This window comes from Boleophthalmus pectinirostris, unplaced genomic scaffold (genome assembly GCF_026225935.1).
Source record: "Boleophthalmus pectinirostris isolate CB_2022bp ecotype Guang Dong unplaced genomic scaffold, ASM2622593v1 HiC_scaffold_9, whole genome shotgun sequence".
Classification (NCBI taxonomy): domain Eukaryota; kingdom Metazoa; phylum Chordata; class Actinopteri; order Gobiiformes; family Gobiidae; genus Boleophthalmus; species Boleophthalmus pectinirostris.
Genome location: NW_026571541.1, coordinates 33080088 through 33093704, shown reverse-complemented (window position 1 = coordinate 33093704; position 13617 = coordinate 33080088). Strand labels below are relative to the sequence as shown.

Below are 13617 nucleotides of genomic sequence, written 5' to 3'. Positions count from 1 at the left end.
AGATAAAGATGGCTTCCTTCTCCCTCGGGTATAAAACTATTTTAATATTAATACAAATATAGAAGTAATCAACATATGAATACAACTAAAATGTATATATTTATGATAATGTTAATTTGATGAAAGCATTTCAAAAAATAAATCCACAAAATTCTGTTTTGTAAAACAGGCCAAAACACGAGAAGCGCTGTGCGTAAAATCTCCACATCTTTAGTTCTAATTAGACTAATTATTAGATTTCACTCGGCACAGACTACATCTGTACATTACAATAAAACAAAAAGAAAATAGGACCGAGTCTATATTTGTTTTCTATTGTGGCGCGCGCTCTGCTCCAAACCCACCGTGCCCGGCTCGTGCGCACACAGACGGCTGCAGGGCTCCGTACAAACGGTGAGCTCGTGCGTTTATCCCGGTCCCGTTACGGAAGAACACTCGAGCTCCACGCGCTGCCCGCAGTCTCGTACCTGCGCTCAGACCGGGTTATAACGGGAAGGATTTGTTTTGGACAAAGTGGAGCGCGGTGACGCAGCGCAGCGCCATTGGCTACGCGGCTCCAGCCCCTCCCGTACATAAAGTCTGTGAGAGTGAGTGTAGTGAACACAGCAGCCGGCCCTGTCAGGAGCCACACTCCTCCGTGCGCCTTTACGCGCTCCGCACTGGCACCAACTCAAGGAAACACCACATTTTGGACAGAAATGGACTTTTAAGCAGACGTTTTACCGGAGAGAGATGCACTCCGCGGCACGGCGCGTGTAAACGCAGTGATCTGAGCGAGGCGCACGAGCTCAGAGCACAACTTGTAGCCCGTTTTAGGAGCGGACATTTTTCTTTCTAAACTGTCTTCTTTCTTCTCTAAAATTGGCTCCCGTACAAACAGCCGCGTTGGATCCCACGGCGTACTGCGAGACTCCGGTCTACAACCCGGATCTCTGCCCGAACATGATCGCCGCGCAGGCCAAGCTCGTGTACCACCTCAATAAGTACTACAACGAGAAATGCCAGTCCCGCAAAGCGGCCATCTCCAAAACCATCCGCGAGGTGTGCAAGGTGGTGTCGGACGTGCTGAAAGAGGTGGAGGTGCAGGAGCCGCGCTTCATCAGCTCTCTCAGCGAGATGGACAACCGCTTCGAGGGGCTGGAGGTCATCTCCCCCACGGAGTTCGAGGTGGTGCTCTATCTCAACCAGATGGGCGTCTTCAACTTCGTGGATGACGGCTCGCTCCCGGGCTGCGCGGTGCTGAAGCTGAGCGACGGCCGCAAGAGGAGCATGTCTCTCTGGGTAGAGTTCATCACAGCGTCCGGTTACCTCTCCGCGCGGAAGATCCGCTCCCGGTTCCAAACACTGGTGGCGCAGGCCGTGGATAAGTGCAGCTACAGAGACGTGGTCAAAATGGTGGCGGACACGAGCGAGGTCAAGCTGCGCATCAGAGACCGGTACGTGGTGCAGATCACCCCCGCCTTTAAGTGCACCGGGATCTGGCCCCGCAGCGCAGCGCACTGGCCGCTGCCGCACATCCCGTGGCCCGGGCCCAACCGCGTTGCCGAGGTCAAGGCTGAAGGGTTCAACCTGCTGTCCAAAGAGTGCTACTCTCTGAACGGGAAGCAGAGCTCCGCGGAGAGCGACGCCTGGGTGCTCCAGTTTGCGGAGGCCGAGAACAGGCTGCTGCTGGGCGGCTGCAGGAAGAAGTGTTTATCGGTGCTGAAAGCGCTACGGGACCGGCATCTAGAACTGCCCGGACAACCGCTCAACAACTACCACATGAAGACTCTGGTGTCCTACGAGTGCGAGAAGCACCCAAGGGAGTCGGACTGGGACGAGAACTGCCTCGGGGACCGCCTCAACGGGATTCTATTGCAGCTTATTTCGTGTTTGCAGTGCAGGCGCTGCCCGCACTATTTCCTGCCTAACTTAGACCTGTTCCAGGGAAAGCCGCACTCTGCGTTGGAGAACGCGGCCAAACAGACGTGGCGCCTGGCGAGAGAGATTCTGACCAACCCCAAGAGCCTGGAGAAACTCTGAGGTAACTCTAGTCCACACTGCGGGCACGGCCTGGACCGGCCCGGCCTTACCCGGAACTGCCCTGATCTCTATCTGTTCTGGCCCGATGCGGACGCTTTTCTAGCCTCAGTTTGAGCGAGCACCTTTGACCCAGTCCGCATAGGAGACGTTAAATGATTGGCCTGTTTTGAAGCGCTTGTTCCACGCGTGTACATTAGCTGTAAATAGCCCTCGCCCCCGTGGTCTGCTGTGAGTGTCGTGACGCACCTGTCTCCGTTCCACAGTGCTCCTGTTTACATGTGACGTACAGCATCAGACATTCCATCGGTTTTTACTTGAATCCTCTTTATTTAAGTCCTGACCTTGGTGGTTTTGTTCTCCATAGGCCTAAACTCAAATGAGACGTATAAATATAGTATATATCTATTACATTCTAATTGAAAAAATGCACTTGAAATACACTGGATTTAACATCTGTGATCTGATTTTTTATTCTGTCTTTCATCTAATTTAAAGAGCTAATAAAGCAGCTGTTTTATATTTGTGTCCCTACCTTGGATTTGTTCTTTTTGAATATTTCAATCATTCTTAAAAACATGGAAAATATTTTCACTGGTTTTACTGTGGGATTATAGGACACAGTCTAATCTTCAACATCATCTGGATGCTGTTCATTTGCGGTGCGTAATTCCGGAAAATTCGCGGGGCATTGTGCGCCATAACGTGGTACAATGAAGCGCACGATTCACTGGAGTAACTGCTGTATTTCTATTAAAATCTGAATAAAATTATCACATAATTATTCACAGTTTGATGCCAACAATATGCGAGAACAGACGTGCGTAAAAAAGAAACCAAATAGGCAATTACACAATTCTCAAATGCGTAAAATGTATTAATTAATGTTAGGGGAGTTTTTCTTTTTTATTATTATTATTTTGAAATATTTATTCTCTTTGTCAATAATTGTAATTTTAATTTGCAGTGTCTTGGAAATGGCGGATTAATACCAGATTAACAGCACATACACTAACAGGTTGTCTCTTACCTTGGCGTCCGCCGCTCGGAACCCCGGGTCGTTTTCATCCGCCTCGAAGTAGATCTCGGTGGCGGTGATGTACGCGGTGCCGTTAGCCACGAGAGCAGGGGCCACGAGCTGCGCCGGGCTGCTCAGAACCACGGGGCCTGCGCACGGGAACAAGGGGACAAAGCCATGGCACCAGTCTGAGCACACAGGCACTAGTATACACCGAATTTGCACAGTTAAATTGCAAAATTTGTGCTCGATGAAACGTAAAATTGACTGGAATTAAGTAAAAGTAAAAAGTAAGCCCACAATACTACTCGCAGCATTTTAACCACTTGCAATTACATTGTAGATTTACACTAAATTACTAGCAGATTTACAAATTCTCTTAAAAAAAAAAGTAAAATTAACCTACCCAAAAGATCTACTCAAAAACAGTAACGTGAGTATTTGTAATTAGTTACTTTCGACCCCCTTCTGTGTGTATACTTTGTGTGCATCATGTGGAACGCGATAAATTTTTTGCTTTGACACTTTTACCCATCTTATTTTTATTTTGTTTTACAGAAATATTTTAAAACATCATCTGTATTTAATAATTACCGGTGTACATTGTGCGTAAATTGTGCGTAAATTGTGCGTAACCGTGCGCTTGTCTTGTACGTTTATCCAAAATTATCCAAAATTATAATTTTTTTTTTCAGTTTTTTTTTTCTTTTTTTTTTTCTTTTTACACTGATGGTAAACGCAGCTCATTTGATTCGTTAAAACATTTCATGAGCTAGTTTTATTTTATGAACGACCCTGAAGAAATTACGCACAGGATTTAGTGACCGTAACACAAAATAATAGCCATTTCAGAGTTTACGTAAAATGAAGAGATTTTTATTTAGTTTCCAACGTGTAAATGTGCTGGACTCGTCACAATGAATAGAAATTATTATAAAAACAACAGAAACAACAACAAAAAACATTCAAGAATACGCACGGTTCATTAAAACATGGTGACACTGTTTCAGAAATCAATACCAAAGTGAATTATTTTAAATAATTTTTTCGCTTTACGTGTGTGGTGTTACGCGTAATGGTTTCTCCCACGTATACAACAATTCCTTTAGTTATTTGATTTTTATTTTTATGCAAATCCACGCGTGTATCTGCTCCATCTCTTTGTACGCATTGTTCTAACACACGGCTCTGCTCTGACATCCCCTCTCGTCCACGTTCCCCCCCGCCCGCCGCTGCCCCATTCGTCTCCCCCTCCGCGTAAACCTCTCCAAATCGGGATATTTATCGATCGCTGAATCTCCAAAGAGCCACTTTAAAGTCTCATCAATCTTAATCAGGGGCCACTCGCTGCTCGCTCGCTGCTCGCTCGGTCGCTCGCAGCCGATAGTGTAACCGGAGCCCGGCGCGGAACAGCCAGGCTCGCTCCCCCGCTCCCAGCGCGCCCTCCGCGGCTCTTTCTCTCTCTCTTTCCCCCCCTTCCTCCTTCCTCCGTCCTCACGTCTCCATTATCGGTGCTGCGCTCGCTCTCCGTATCTGGGACGAGATCAGGAGCCGAGGTTACGCGCGCTATATACGGACATGATGTTGTTCCAAATAACCCCCTTTACGCGTAAACACAGAGAGAGAGTGGATAGTTTTACGGACACGGGACTCCGAGCGGAATTTAAAGCTGGAGCTGCTGTTTTGTTTGGCTTAAAGATGCTAAATAATGTCAGGGAAACGAGTCGTCTAATGTAGAGTACTCCAGTTACAAACAGATAACTAGAATAATCAGATTACGCAATAATACGATCTGATTTTGAGGGAAAGTGAAACAAAAATGAATTTTAAAACAACTAACATTTTCCATTTAATTTTTTGTATTTATCGTGTTAATAGTATTTTTTTTTTTTTTTTGCTTGCGTGAACAATAAGAGAGAAATCAGATTATTCATATCAGATGTGACTATTGACATGACATTACAGTGATTTGATAACTCGGGAAATGAGATTATGACCGGATTTTGTGTTGTGTGATTTTACGAACACGGGACTCCGATTGGAGTTTAAAGATGGAGTTGCTGTTTTCTTTGGCTAAAAGATGCAAAATAACGTCATTGAAACGACTCGTCTAATGTAGGGTAGTCTCCTTACAAACAGATAACAAGAATAATCAGACTACGCAATAATAAAATCAGATTTTTGCACGAAAGCAAAACGAAAATGAATTTTAAAACAACTTTTTAACATTTTCCATTACATTTTTTGGTATTTATAATATTTTTCGGTATATGAAAGAAATCAGATTACTCATATCAAATGCAGCTGTTGATATGACATTACAGTGATCTGATAACTCAGGAAATCAGATTATGATCGGATTTTGTGTTTTTCGGTTTACGCTTTTACGAACACGGTACTCTGAGTGGGATTTAAAGATGGAGCTGCTGTTTTGTTTAGCTTAAAGATGCTAAATAATGTCAGGGAAACGAGTTGTCTAATGTAGAGTACTCCAGTTACAAACAGATAACTAGAATAATCAGATTGCGCAATAATAAAATCAGATTTTTGCACAAAATCAAAACGAAAATGAATTTTAAAACAACTCTTTAACATTTTCCATTTAATTTGTTTTGTATTTATCGTGTTAATAGTAATTTTTTTTTTGCTTGCGTGAACAATATGAGAGAAATCAGATTACTCATATCAGATGTGACTATTGACACGCCATTGCAGTGATTTGACAACTCGGGAAATCAGATTATGACCGGATTTTGCGTTTTATGTTTTTTACAAAAACTGGACTCCGATTGGAGTATAAAGCTGGGGTTGCTGTTTTCTTTGGCTAAAAGATGCTAAATAACATCAGTGAAACGAGTTGTTTAATGTAGAGTACTCCAGTTACAAACAGATAACTAAAATAATCAGATTACGCAATAATACAATCTGATTTTTGGGGAAAGAGAAACGAAAATGAATTTTAAAACGACTAACATTTTCCATTTAATTATTTGTCGCATTAATAGTCATTATTTTGCTTGCGTGAACAATATGAGAGAAATCAGATTACTATATCAGATGTGACTATTGACATGTCCTATTGACAGTGATTTGGTAACTCGGGAAATCAGATTATGATCGGATTTTGTGTTTTAGGGTTTACGGTATTACAAACACGGTACTCTGAGTGGAATTTAAAGCTGAAGTTGCTGTTTTCTTTGGCTAAAAGATGCAAAATAATGTCAGGGAAACGAGTCGTTTAATGCAGAGTACTCCAGTTACAAACAGATAACTAGAACAATCAGATTACACAATAATATGATCTGATTTTGCATGAAAGTGAAACCAAAATGAATTTTAAAACAGCTAACATTTTCCATTAATTATTTCTCGCATTAGTAGTAATTATTTTGCTTGTGTGAACAAGATGAGAGAAATCAGATTACTCATATCAGATGCAGCTGTTGATATGACATTACAGTGATCTGATAACTCGGGAAATCAGATTATGATCGAATTTTGTGTTTTCTGGTTTACGGTTTTATAGACACGGGACTCCGGTTGGAATTTAAAGCTGGAGCTGCTGTTTTCTTTGGCTAAAAGATGCTAAATAACGTCAGTGAAATGAGTCGTCTAATGTAGAGTACTCCAGTTACAAACAGATAACTAGAATAATCAGATTATGCAATAATTAGATCTGTTTTTTGCGGGAAAGAGAAATTAATTTTAAAACAACTCTTTAACATTTTCCATTTACTGTTTTTGTATTTACCGCATTAGTAGAAATTAATTTTTTGCTTGTTTGAACAATGTGAGAGAAATCAGATTACTCATATCAAATAGAGATGTTGACATGGCATTACAGTAATCTGATAACTCGGAAAATCAGATTATGATCGGATTTTTGGCGTGCATGTAAACTAAAAAGGAAATGATGTAATATCGGTGCGTGATCAGTGACCGGAAGTAAATTTCTCATTCGTTTTTCTTATAGACTTTGCGAAAATATTAATACTAAAAACTCATCAGCTAAAAACTACTCAGATATGTGGTAACTATGGCAACGAGGCCTTTAATTGTATTTAAAACCCGTTTCTCATTACTGTTTGTTTATCCCAGGGGAAATTCACATGACGATGAAAACAAAACCATAGCAACACTGCCTTAAAGGTGCATTATGTAAAGTTTTGGTTGCTTGTTTCTATGGAGATGTCGTTACTCTGCCTGGAATGTTCCGCAGTGTGACATTAAACAGCTGTACTTTACATTTATTCAATTACAGGTGGATTTAAAGATCAAAAATACTAGAAAAACATGCTTTCTGACTGTGAGCGGGGTCGCCTCTCCGCAGATCTGACCTGTGACTTGGTCTGGCTTGGTTTCCATGGAGATATAAATGTTTAATGCCGTACTGTGGAACATTCCAGACCAAGCAATGACATCTCCACGGAGAAAAGCAACCCCGACGAACCCTCCACTACAAAAGTTACACACTAAAATAAATGGGTAATAATAGAGACTTTGCCGTGACGTTACGCTGGGGGTGTTCTACATGCGTGTGCGTCGGTGGAATGTTTGGACGTTACCATGGAGACACGATGCACACATGAGCAAAGGCAGCGAAGAAAAGATTTAAGCTTAAGTCCGAAAACTCAAGAAGATGAAACACAAAACGGATTTAAACAGCAGATTTTCAGGAGTTTTCTGAAAGTTATTAAAAGTGCATTACGTAGCTTTTCAGGTTACCACGGAGACGCTACTGCTTCACCTGTAATGTTCCACAATATACTATTAAACTTAAGATGCATATATAAGATGTATTTTTTCAATTATGGGTGTTTTTATTGATAAAAAGTAATAAATTTAGAAACTATCCGGTGGCATCTCCTGCTTGTTACTGTGGAGACTGAAAAGTTTAATGCCATACTTTGGAATATTAGAGGTAAAGCAATAACATTTCCATAGAGACAAGTAATTCTCGACCCTCTATACCAGAAAAGTTACATAGTGCACCTTGAAAACATTTCGTAGAATCTTGCGTTTTAAAAAGAAAATAAAAGTCAATGGGAAAATGAATGGAAAAGTACAGCATCCTGCATTTATTTAAATATTTAAGGAGCTTGTTTTTAATATTTTAATGTGAAATTTTCTGAAGAATGAAAAAAAAAAAATCACAATGGGGTCAACATACTTTTAGATTTTAATATCGTCTAACATTTAACCTAAAACCGAACACTTTGGCTGAAGCTTTACTTAAAAAATCTCATGTTTACATCTTAAAACATTTCAGATTAAAAGTCGTCAAAGCGTAACGCAATTTTCCACAAATAAAAACAAAATCATGAATCAAGATCGAGTTTCCAGCTTTAACAAAAGTAAAAAACTAGCTGTATGTTTTTATGTATGTAAATTTAAAAAAAAGTCAATTACAGTAATAGTACAGACGATAGTTAGGGATGTAACGATATCCAAATCTCTCGGTACGATATTTATTGCGATATTTTAGAGAGGCTGACACTTTTTTTGCTTTTAAAATACCTTGACAAGATTTTGGTGCGAATTATTTCCGTCATAATCCCAAGAATTCAAGTAAAAAACATATTTCTTCATGTTGTCTGCGCCGAAATGAATCATGGGAAATGTAGTTCCCTGTGTTTATTACCTGTTTCCACTATAAACCATGTATTTATGCAAAGGAACTTGTAATTCGATATATTGTGACAGTCCACGATATTATTGTGAGACTTTCGACGATGCGATATCACGATACTTCGGTTATTGTTACATCCCTATAGACAGTAGATAGTTTAAGAGCTAGGAAAGGCATTCAAATCTCCATGGAGACAGACAGCAGAACCCCCACCAGAAAAACGACACAGTCCAGCTTTAATTTGATAATTTTCGAACGGACCAAAAAAATATTGCAAAGTTGTTTTTGTTATATTTGAAAACACTGGATTAAAGAGCCCATGTTTTATTTTTTTAATCTATGTTATAATATTGTTTTCTGGAGTTGTGTTTTGTTTCATTCACACAAACCCTGCGTATTTAGGCCGAGTTATTCACCCTGTTCCACCTTGTGATGTCATGAGGTAATACAGGAAGTCCTCCACCGTGTTTTTAAACTCCATACAGCTTCACTAGAATCATTTGGATCATTTCACTTGAAAAACTACTACCAGTGTTGGGAAGGTTACTTTTGAAATGTATTCCCCTACACATTACAGATTACATACACCAAAATGTAGTTTGTAACGGAATCCATTAAATTACTTAAAGTGAGTAATGTAATCTGAATACTTTGGATTACTTGATTTGCTGTAGAGAAGCAAAGACGAGGAAACTTAACTGTATGAAAAATATTATTGATAGAAAAGGAGGAGACACGTCCCCCGCAGCATCGTTTAGTCCTGTTAAATCCTGGTTTAGTCCTGGTTTACATCTAGTTTAGACCTAGTTTAGATCTAGTTTAGATCTGGTTTTAGTCCTGGTTTAGACCTGTTTTAGTCCTGGTTTAGTCCTGGTTTAGATCTAGTTTAGACCTGCTTTTAATCCTGGTTTAGTCCTGGTTTAAACCTGGTTTAGATCTAGTTTAGATCTGGTTCTAATCCTGGTTTAGACCTGTTTTAGTCCTGGTTTAGATCTAGTTTAGACCTGCTTTTAAACCTGGTTTAGTCCTGGTTTTAGTCCTGGTTTAGATCTAGTTTAGACCTGGTTTAGTTCTGGTTTAGATCTAGTTTAGACCTGGTTTAGTCCTGGTTTAGATCTAGTTTAGACCTGCTTTTAATCCTGGTTTAGATCTAGTTTAGACCTGGTTTAGTCCTGGTTTAGATCTAGTTTAGACCTGCTTTTAATCCTGGTTTAGTCCTGGTTTAGATCTAGTTTAGACCTGGTTTTAGTCCTGGGTTTAGATCTAGTTTAGACCTGGTTTAGTCCTGGTTTAGATCTAGTTTAGACCTGCTTTTAATCCTGGTTTAGTCCTGGTTTAGATCTAGTTTAGACCTGGTTTAGTCCTGGTTTAGATCTAGTTTAGACCTGGTTTTAGTCCTGGTTCAGATCTAGTTTAGACCTGGTTTAAATCCTGGTTTAGATCTACTGTAGTTTAGACCTGGTTTAGTTTCCAGCAATGAGTGGAACTACTGAATACAGTTACTCATAATTTGTACTCTGATTACATAACTCCAGTACATGTAATCTGTTACTCCCCAACACTGACTACCACTATATGACATCACAAGGTGGAACGGGAGCATTTTGAGCTTTGGAGAAGTAGACAGACTGATAATAAATGAAACAAAACACAACTCCAGGTCTGTTTTTGAGGAGGTAACAACATTATAACATGATTATAAATGATTTAAAGCTCACAAGAGTCAATTTACTTTATATATAGGAACTTTTAAGTATCTATTTATCTAATATAATAGATAGAGAGTAGATTTATTTTTGCATATTACAGCAAAAGCTTTAAAATCTCCATGGAGACAGGCAGCAGAGTCCACAGTCCACCTTTAATTTGTTAATATTTGTGTATTTTCTAAAAGACAAAAACACCTACAGTATATTCAAAACAATCTCTGTCTGAGTTAACACCATTTAAATTTGTTTTACTTAATTTGAGTCGATTTAACTTAAAAAGTAAAAGTAAAAAAGTAAAACTAGGCCCAGACCAAACCAGGACTAGACCAAGACTAGACCAGGGATAGACTGAGACTAAACCAGGCCTAAACCAGAACCAAAACAGGACTAGACCAGGACTGAACATGGACTAGACCGGAACTAAACCAGGACTAGACCAGGACTGAACATGGACTAGACCGGAACTAAACCAAGACTAGACCAGGGTCAAAACTTGACTAGACCAGGACTGAACATGGACTAGACTAAGACTAAACCAGGACTAGACTGAAATAAACCAGGCCTAGACCAAGTTCAAAACAGAACTAGACCACGACTAAACCAGGCCAAAGCCAGGTCTAGACCAAGACTAAACCAGGACCAAACATGGACTAGACCAAGACTAAACATGGACTAGACCAGGACCAAACCAGGCCAAGACTGAGACCAAACCAGGACTAGACCAGGACCAGACAGACTAGCCTGGTACAAAACCAGGCCAAGACCAAGACCAAAACAGAACTAGACCAGGACTAAACCAGGCCAAGACCAAGACCAAAACAGGACTAGACCAGGACTAAAACAGACCTAAACCAGGCCTAGACCAAGACCAAACCAGAACAAGACCAGGACTAAACATGGACTAGACCAGAACTGAACCAGGACTAGACCAAGACCAGACCAGGGCTAGACCAGGACCAAACCAAGACTAGACCAGGACTAAACATGGACTAGACCGGAACTGAACCAGGACTAGACCAAGACCAGACCAAGACCAGACCAGGGCTAGACCAGGACTAGACCAGGACTAGACCAGTACTAGGCTGGGACTAAACAAGGCCTAGACAAAGACCAAACCAAGATTAGACCAGGACCAAACCAGGCCAAGACTGAGACCAAACCAGGAATAGACTAGCCTGGAAATAAACCAGGCCAAGACCAAGACCAAAGCAGAACTAGACCAGGACTAAACCAGGCCTAGACCAAGCCTCGACCAGGACCAAACATGGACTAGACCAGGACTAAACATGGATTAGACCAGAACTAAACCAGGACTAGACCAAGACCAGACCAGGACTAGACCAGGACTAAACATTGATTAGAGTGAGTCTAAAACACAGCTAGACCAGGACCAAAACAGGACTAGATCAGGACTAAACATGGACTAGGCTGGGACTAAACAAGGCCTAGACCAAGACCAATCATGGACTACACCGGGACTAAACCAAGCCTAGGCCAGGCCTAGACCAAGACCAAACCAAGACTAGACCAGGACTAAACATGGACTAGACCGGAAATAAACCAAGACCAGACCAGGACTAGACCAGTACTAGACCAGGCCTAGACCAGGGCCAAACATGGACTAGACCAGGACAAAACATGGACTAAACCAGGACTAAACCAGGCCTAGACCAAGACCAAAACAGAACTAGACCAGGACTAAACATGGACTAGACCGGGACTAAACCAAGAGTAGACCAGGCCTACACCAAGATCAAACCAAGACTAAACCAGGACTAAACATGGACTAGACCGGAAATAAACCAGGACTAGACCAGAATATTACCAAATATTTTACTTTTTTACTTAATTTGAGTCGAATCATCTTGAAAAGTAAAATTATCTAACAAAGGAGAAAGTGCGTTTTCCTTAATTCAAGCAACATTCGATTTTGTTTCGTATTTTAAGTGCATAAAGTTGTTGTTTTTCTTATTTTTAGTGCGGCAAAATGAAAAAGTTACAGAAAATTTTACTTGTCAAGTGAAATTTACTCAAATCGCGATAAATCTTCTTGATTCACGTCATCGCAAATTGGCTAGATTTAGTTTTTTTGCCGATTTACGTTGATTTTATGCTGGATTCGCAAACTGGACGTTCAAAATCCAAAGCGTGTACTGTGAGTTTCAGCCGTACAACGTTCTAATCGTGAGTGTGTTGTCGTTCTCGGAGGTCCGGCGGCGCTGCTGCTGCTGCTGCTGCTGGTGCTGCGTGGGGGGAGGGGTGATACAGGATTATAGGCTGTAATCCCCCAGAGTGTCGACATCATTAGGCCTGTTTGGCTTTAGTCTATTTACACTGCAATAATCAAATTAATGAGGACTAAGAATGAGAACACGCCGACTTAAAAGGCCCAAATTACGCTACTTTCTGATCTGTGTTCTCATGTTGTTTCCTCGTCACAAACAGACCCGGAGTTGTGTTTTGTTTCATTTGTTTCGCACATGTTTAACACACAAATCCTGCATATTTTGGCAAACGGAAAAAAAAAAAAATCTGTTCACCTAATTATGTCACGTGGTCATACAGGAAGTGCTCCATCCCTGCGTCATTCGTTCATTCGTTTTTCAATATAAAACCAAAAATAAGAAAATCGAAAAAAACAACTATTTTCTTCATTATTTGTCTCCAAAACCAAAATGAAAAAATGGATAATGATTCATTTTTTCATTTTTTTGTTTTGTTCTTAAGTGAATAATGGAAAAAAAAAAAAAAAAAAAAACAGATTACGGCCGTTTCCTGTTTCTGTGACTTAAACTGCGATGCAGGACTAAACCAGGACTGAACCAGGTCCGGGACCAGACCGGGACCAGACCAGGACTAAGACCAGGACTAAGCCCGGGACCAGGACCAGGACTGAGACCGGGACTGACACTAGAACTGAGACCAGGACTGAGACTGGGAACAGGATAGGGACTGAGACCAGGACCGAGGCCAGGACCAGACCAGAACCAGACCAAGACCAGACCAGGATCAGACTGGGACTAATACCGGGAACAGGATAGGGACTGAGACCAGGACCGAGGCCAGGACCAGACCAGAACCAGACCGAGACCAGACCAGGATCAGACTGGGACTAATACCGGGAACAGGATAGGGACTGAGACCAGGACCGAGGCCAGGACCAGACCAGACCAGACCGAGACCAGACCAGGATCAGACTGGGACTAATACCGGGAACAGGATAGGGACTGAGACCAGGACTG

At 41.2% G+C, this 13617-nt stretch overlaps 2 protein-coding genes across 2 annotated transcripts in view; one reads left to right on the top strand and one right to left on the bottom strand.

The window, feature by feature from the left end:
* Positions 1–13617, bottom strand: part of LOC110174043 (neurobeachin-like) — a 783761-nt gene that overhangs the window by 239962 nt on the left and 530182 nt on the right. Inside the window, exon 43 of the mRNA XM_055166710.1 lies at positions 3050–3186. Within this exon, the coding sequence (XP_055022685.1) occupies positions 3050–3186 (137 nt within the window). The remainder of the gene's footprint in view (positions 1–3049; positions 3187–13617) is intronic.
* On the top strand, positions 649–2383 carry LOC110161094 (putative nucleotidyltransferase MAB21L1). Its single transcript, XM_020925804.2, has one exon. It carries the CDS (start codon positions 943–945, stop codon positions 2020–2022), a length of 1080 nt encoding a protein of 359 aa, XP_020781463.1. The 5' UTR covers positions 649–942; the 3' UTR covers positions 2023–2383.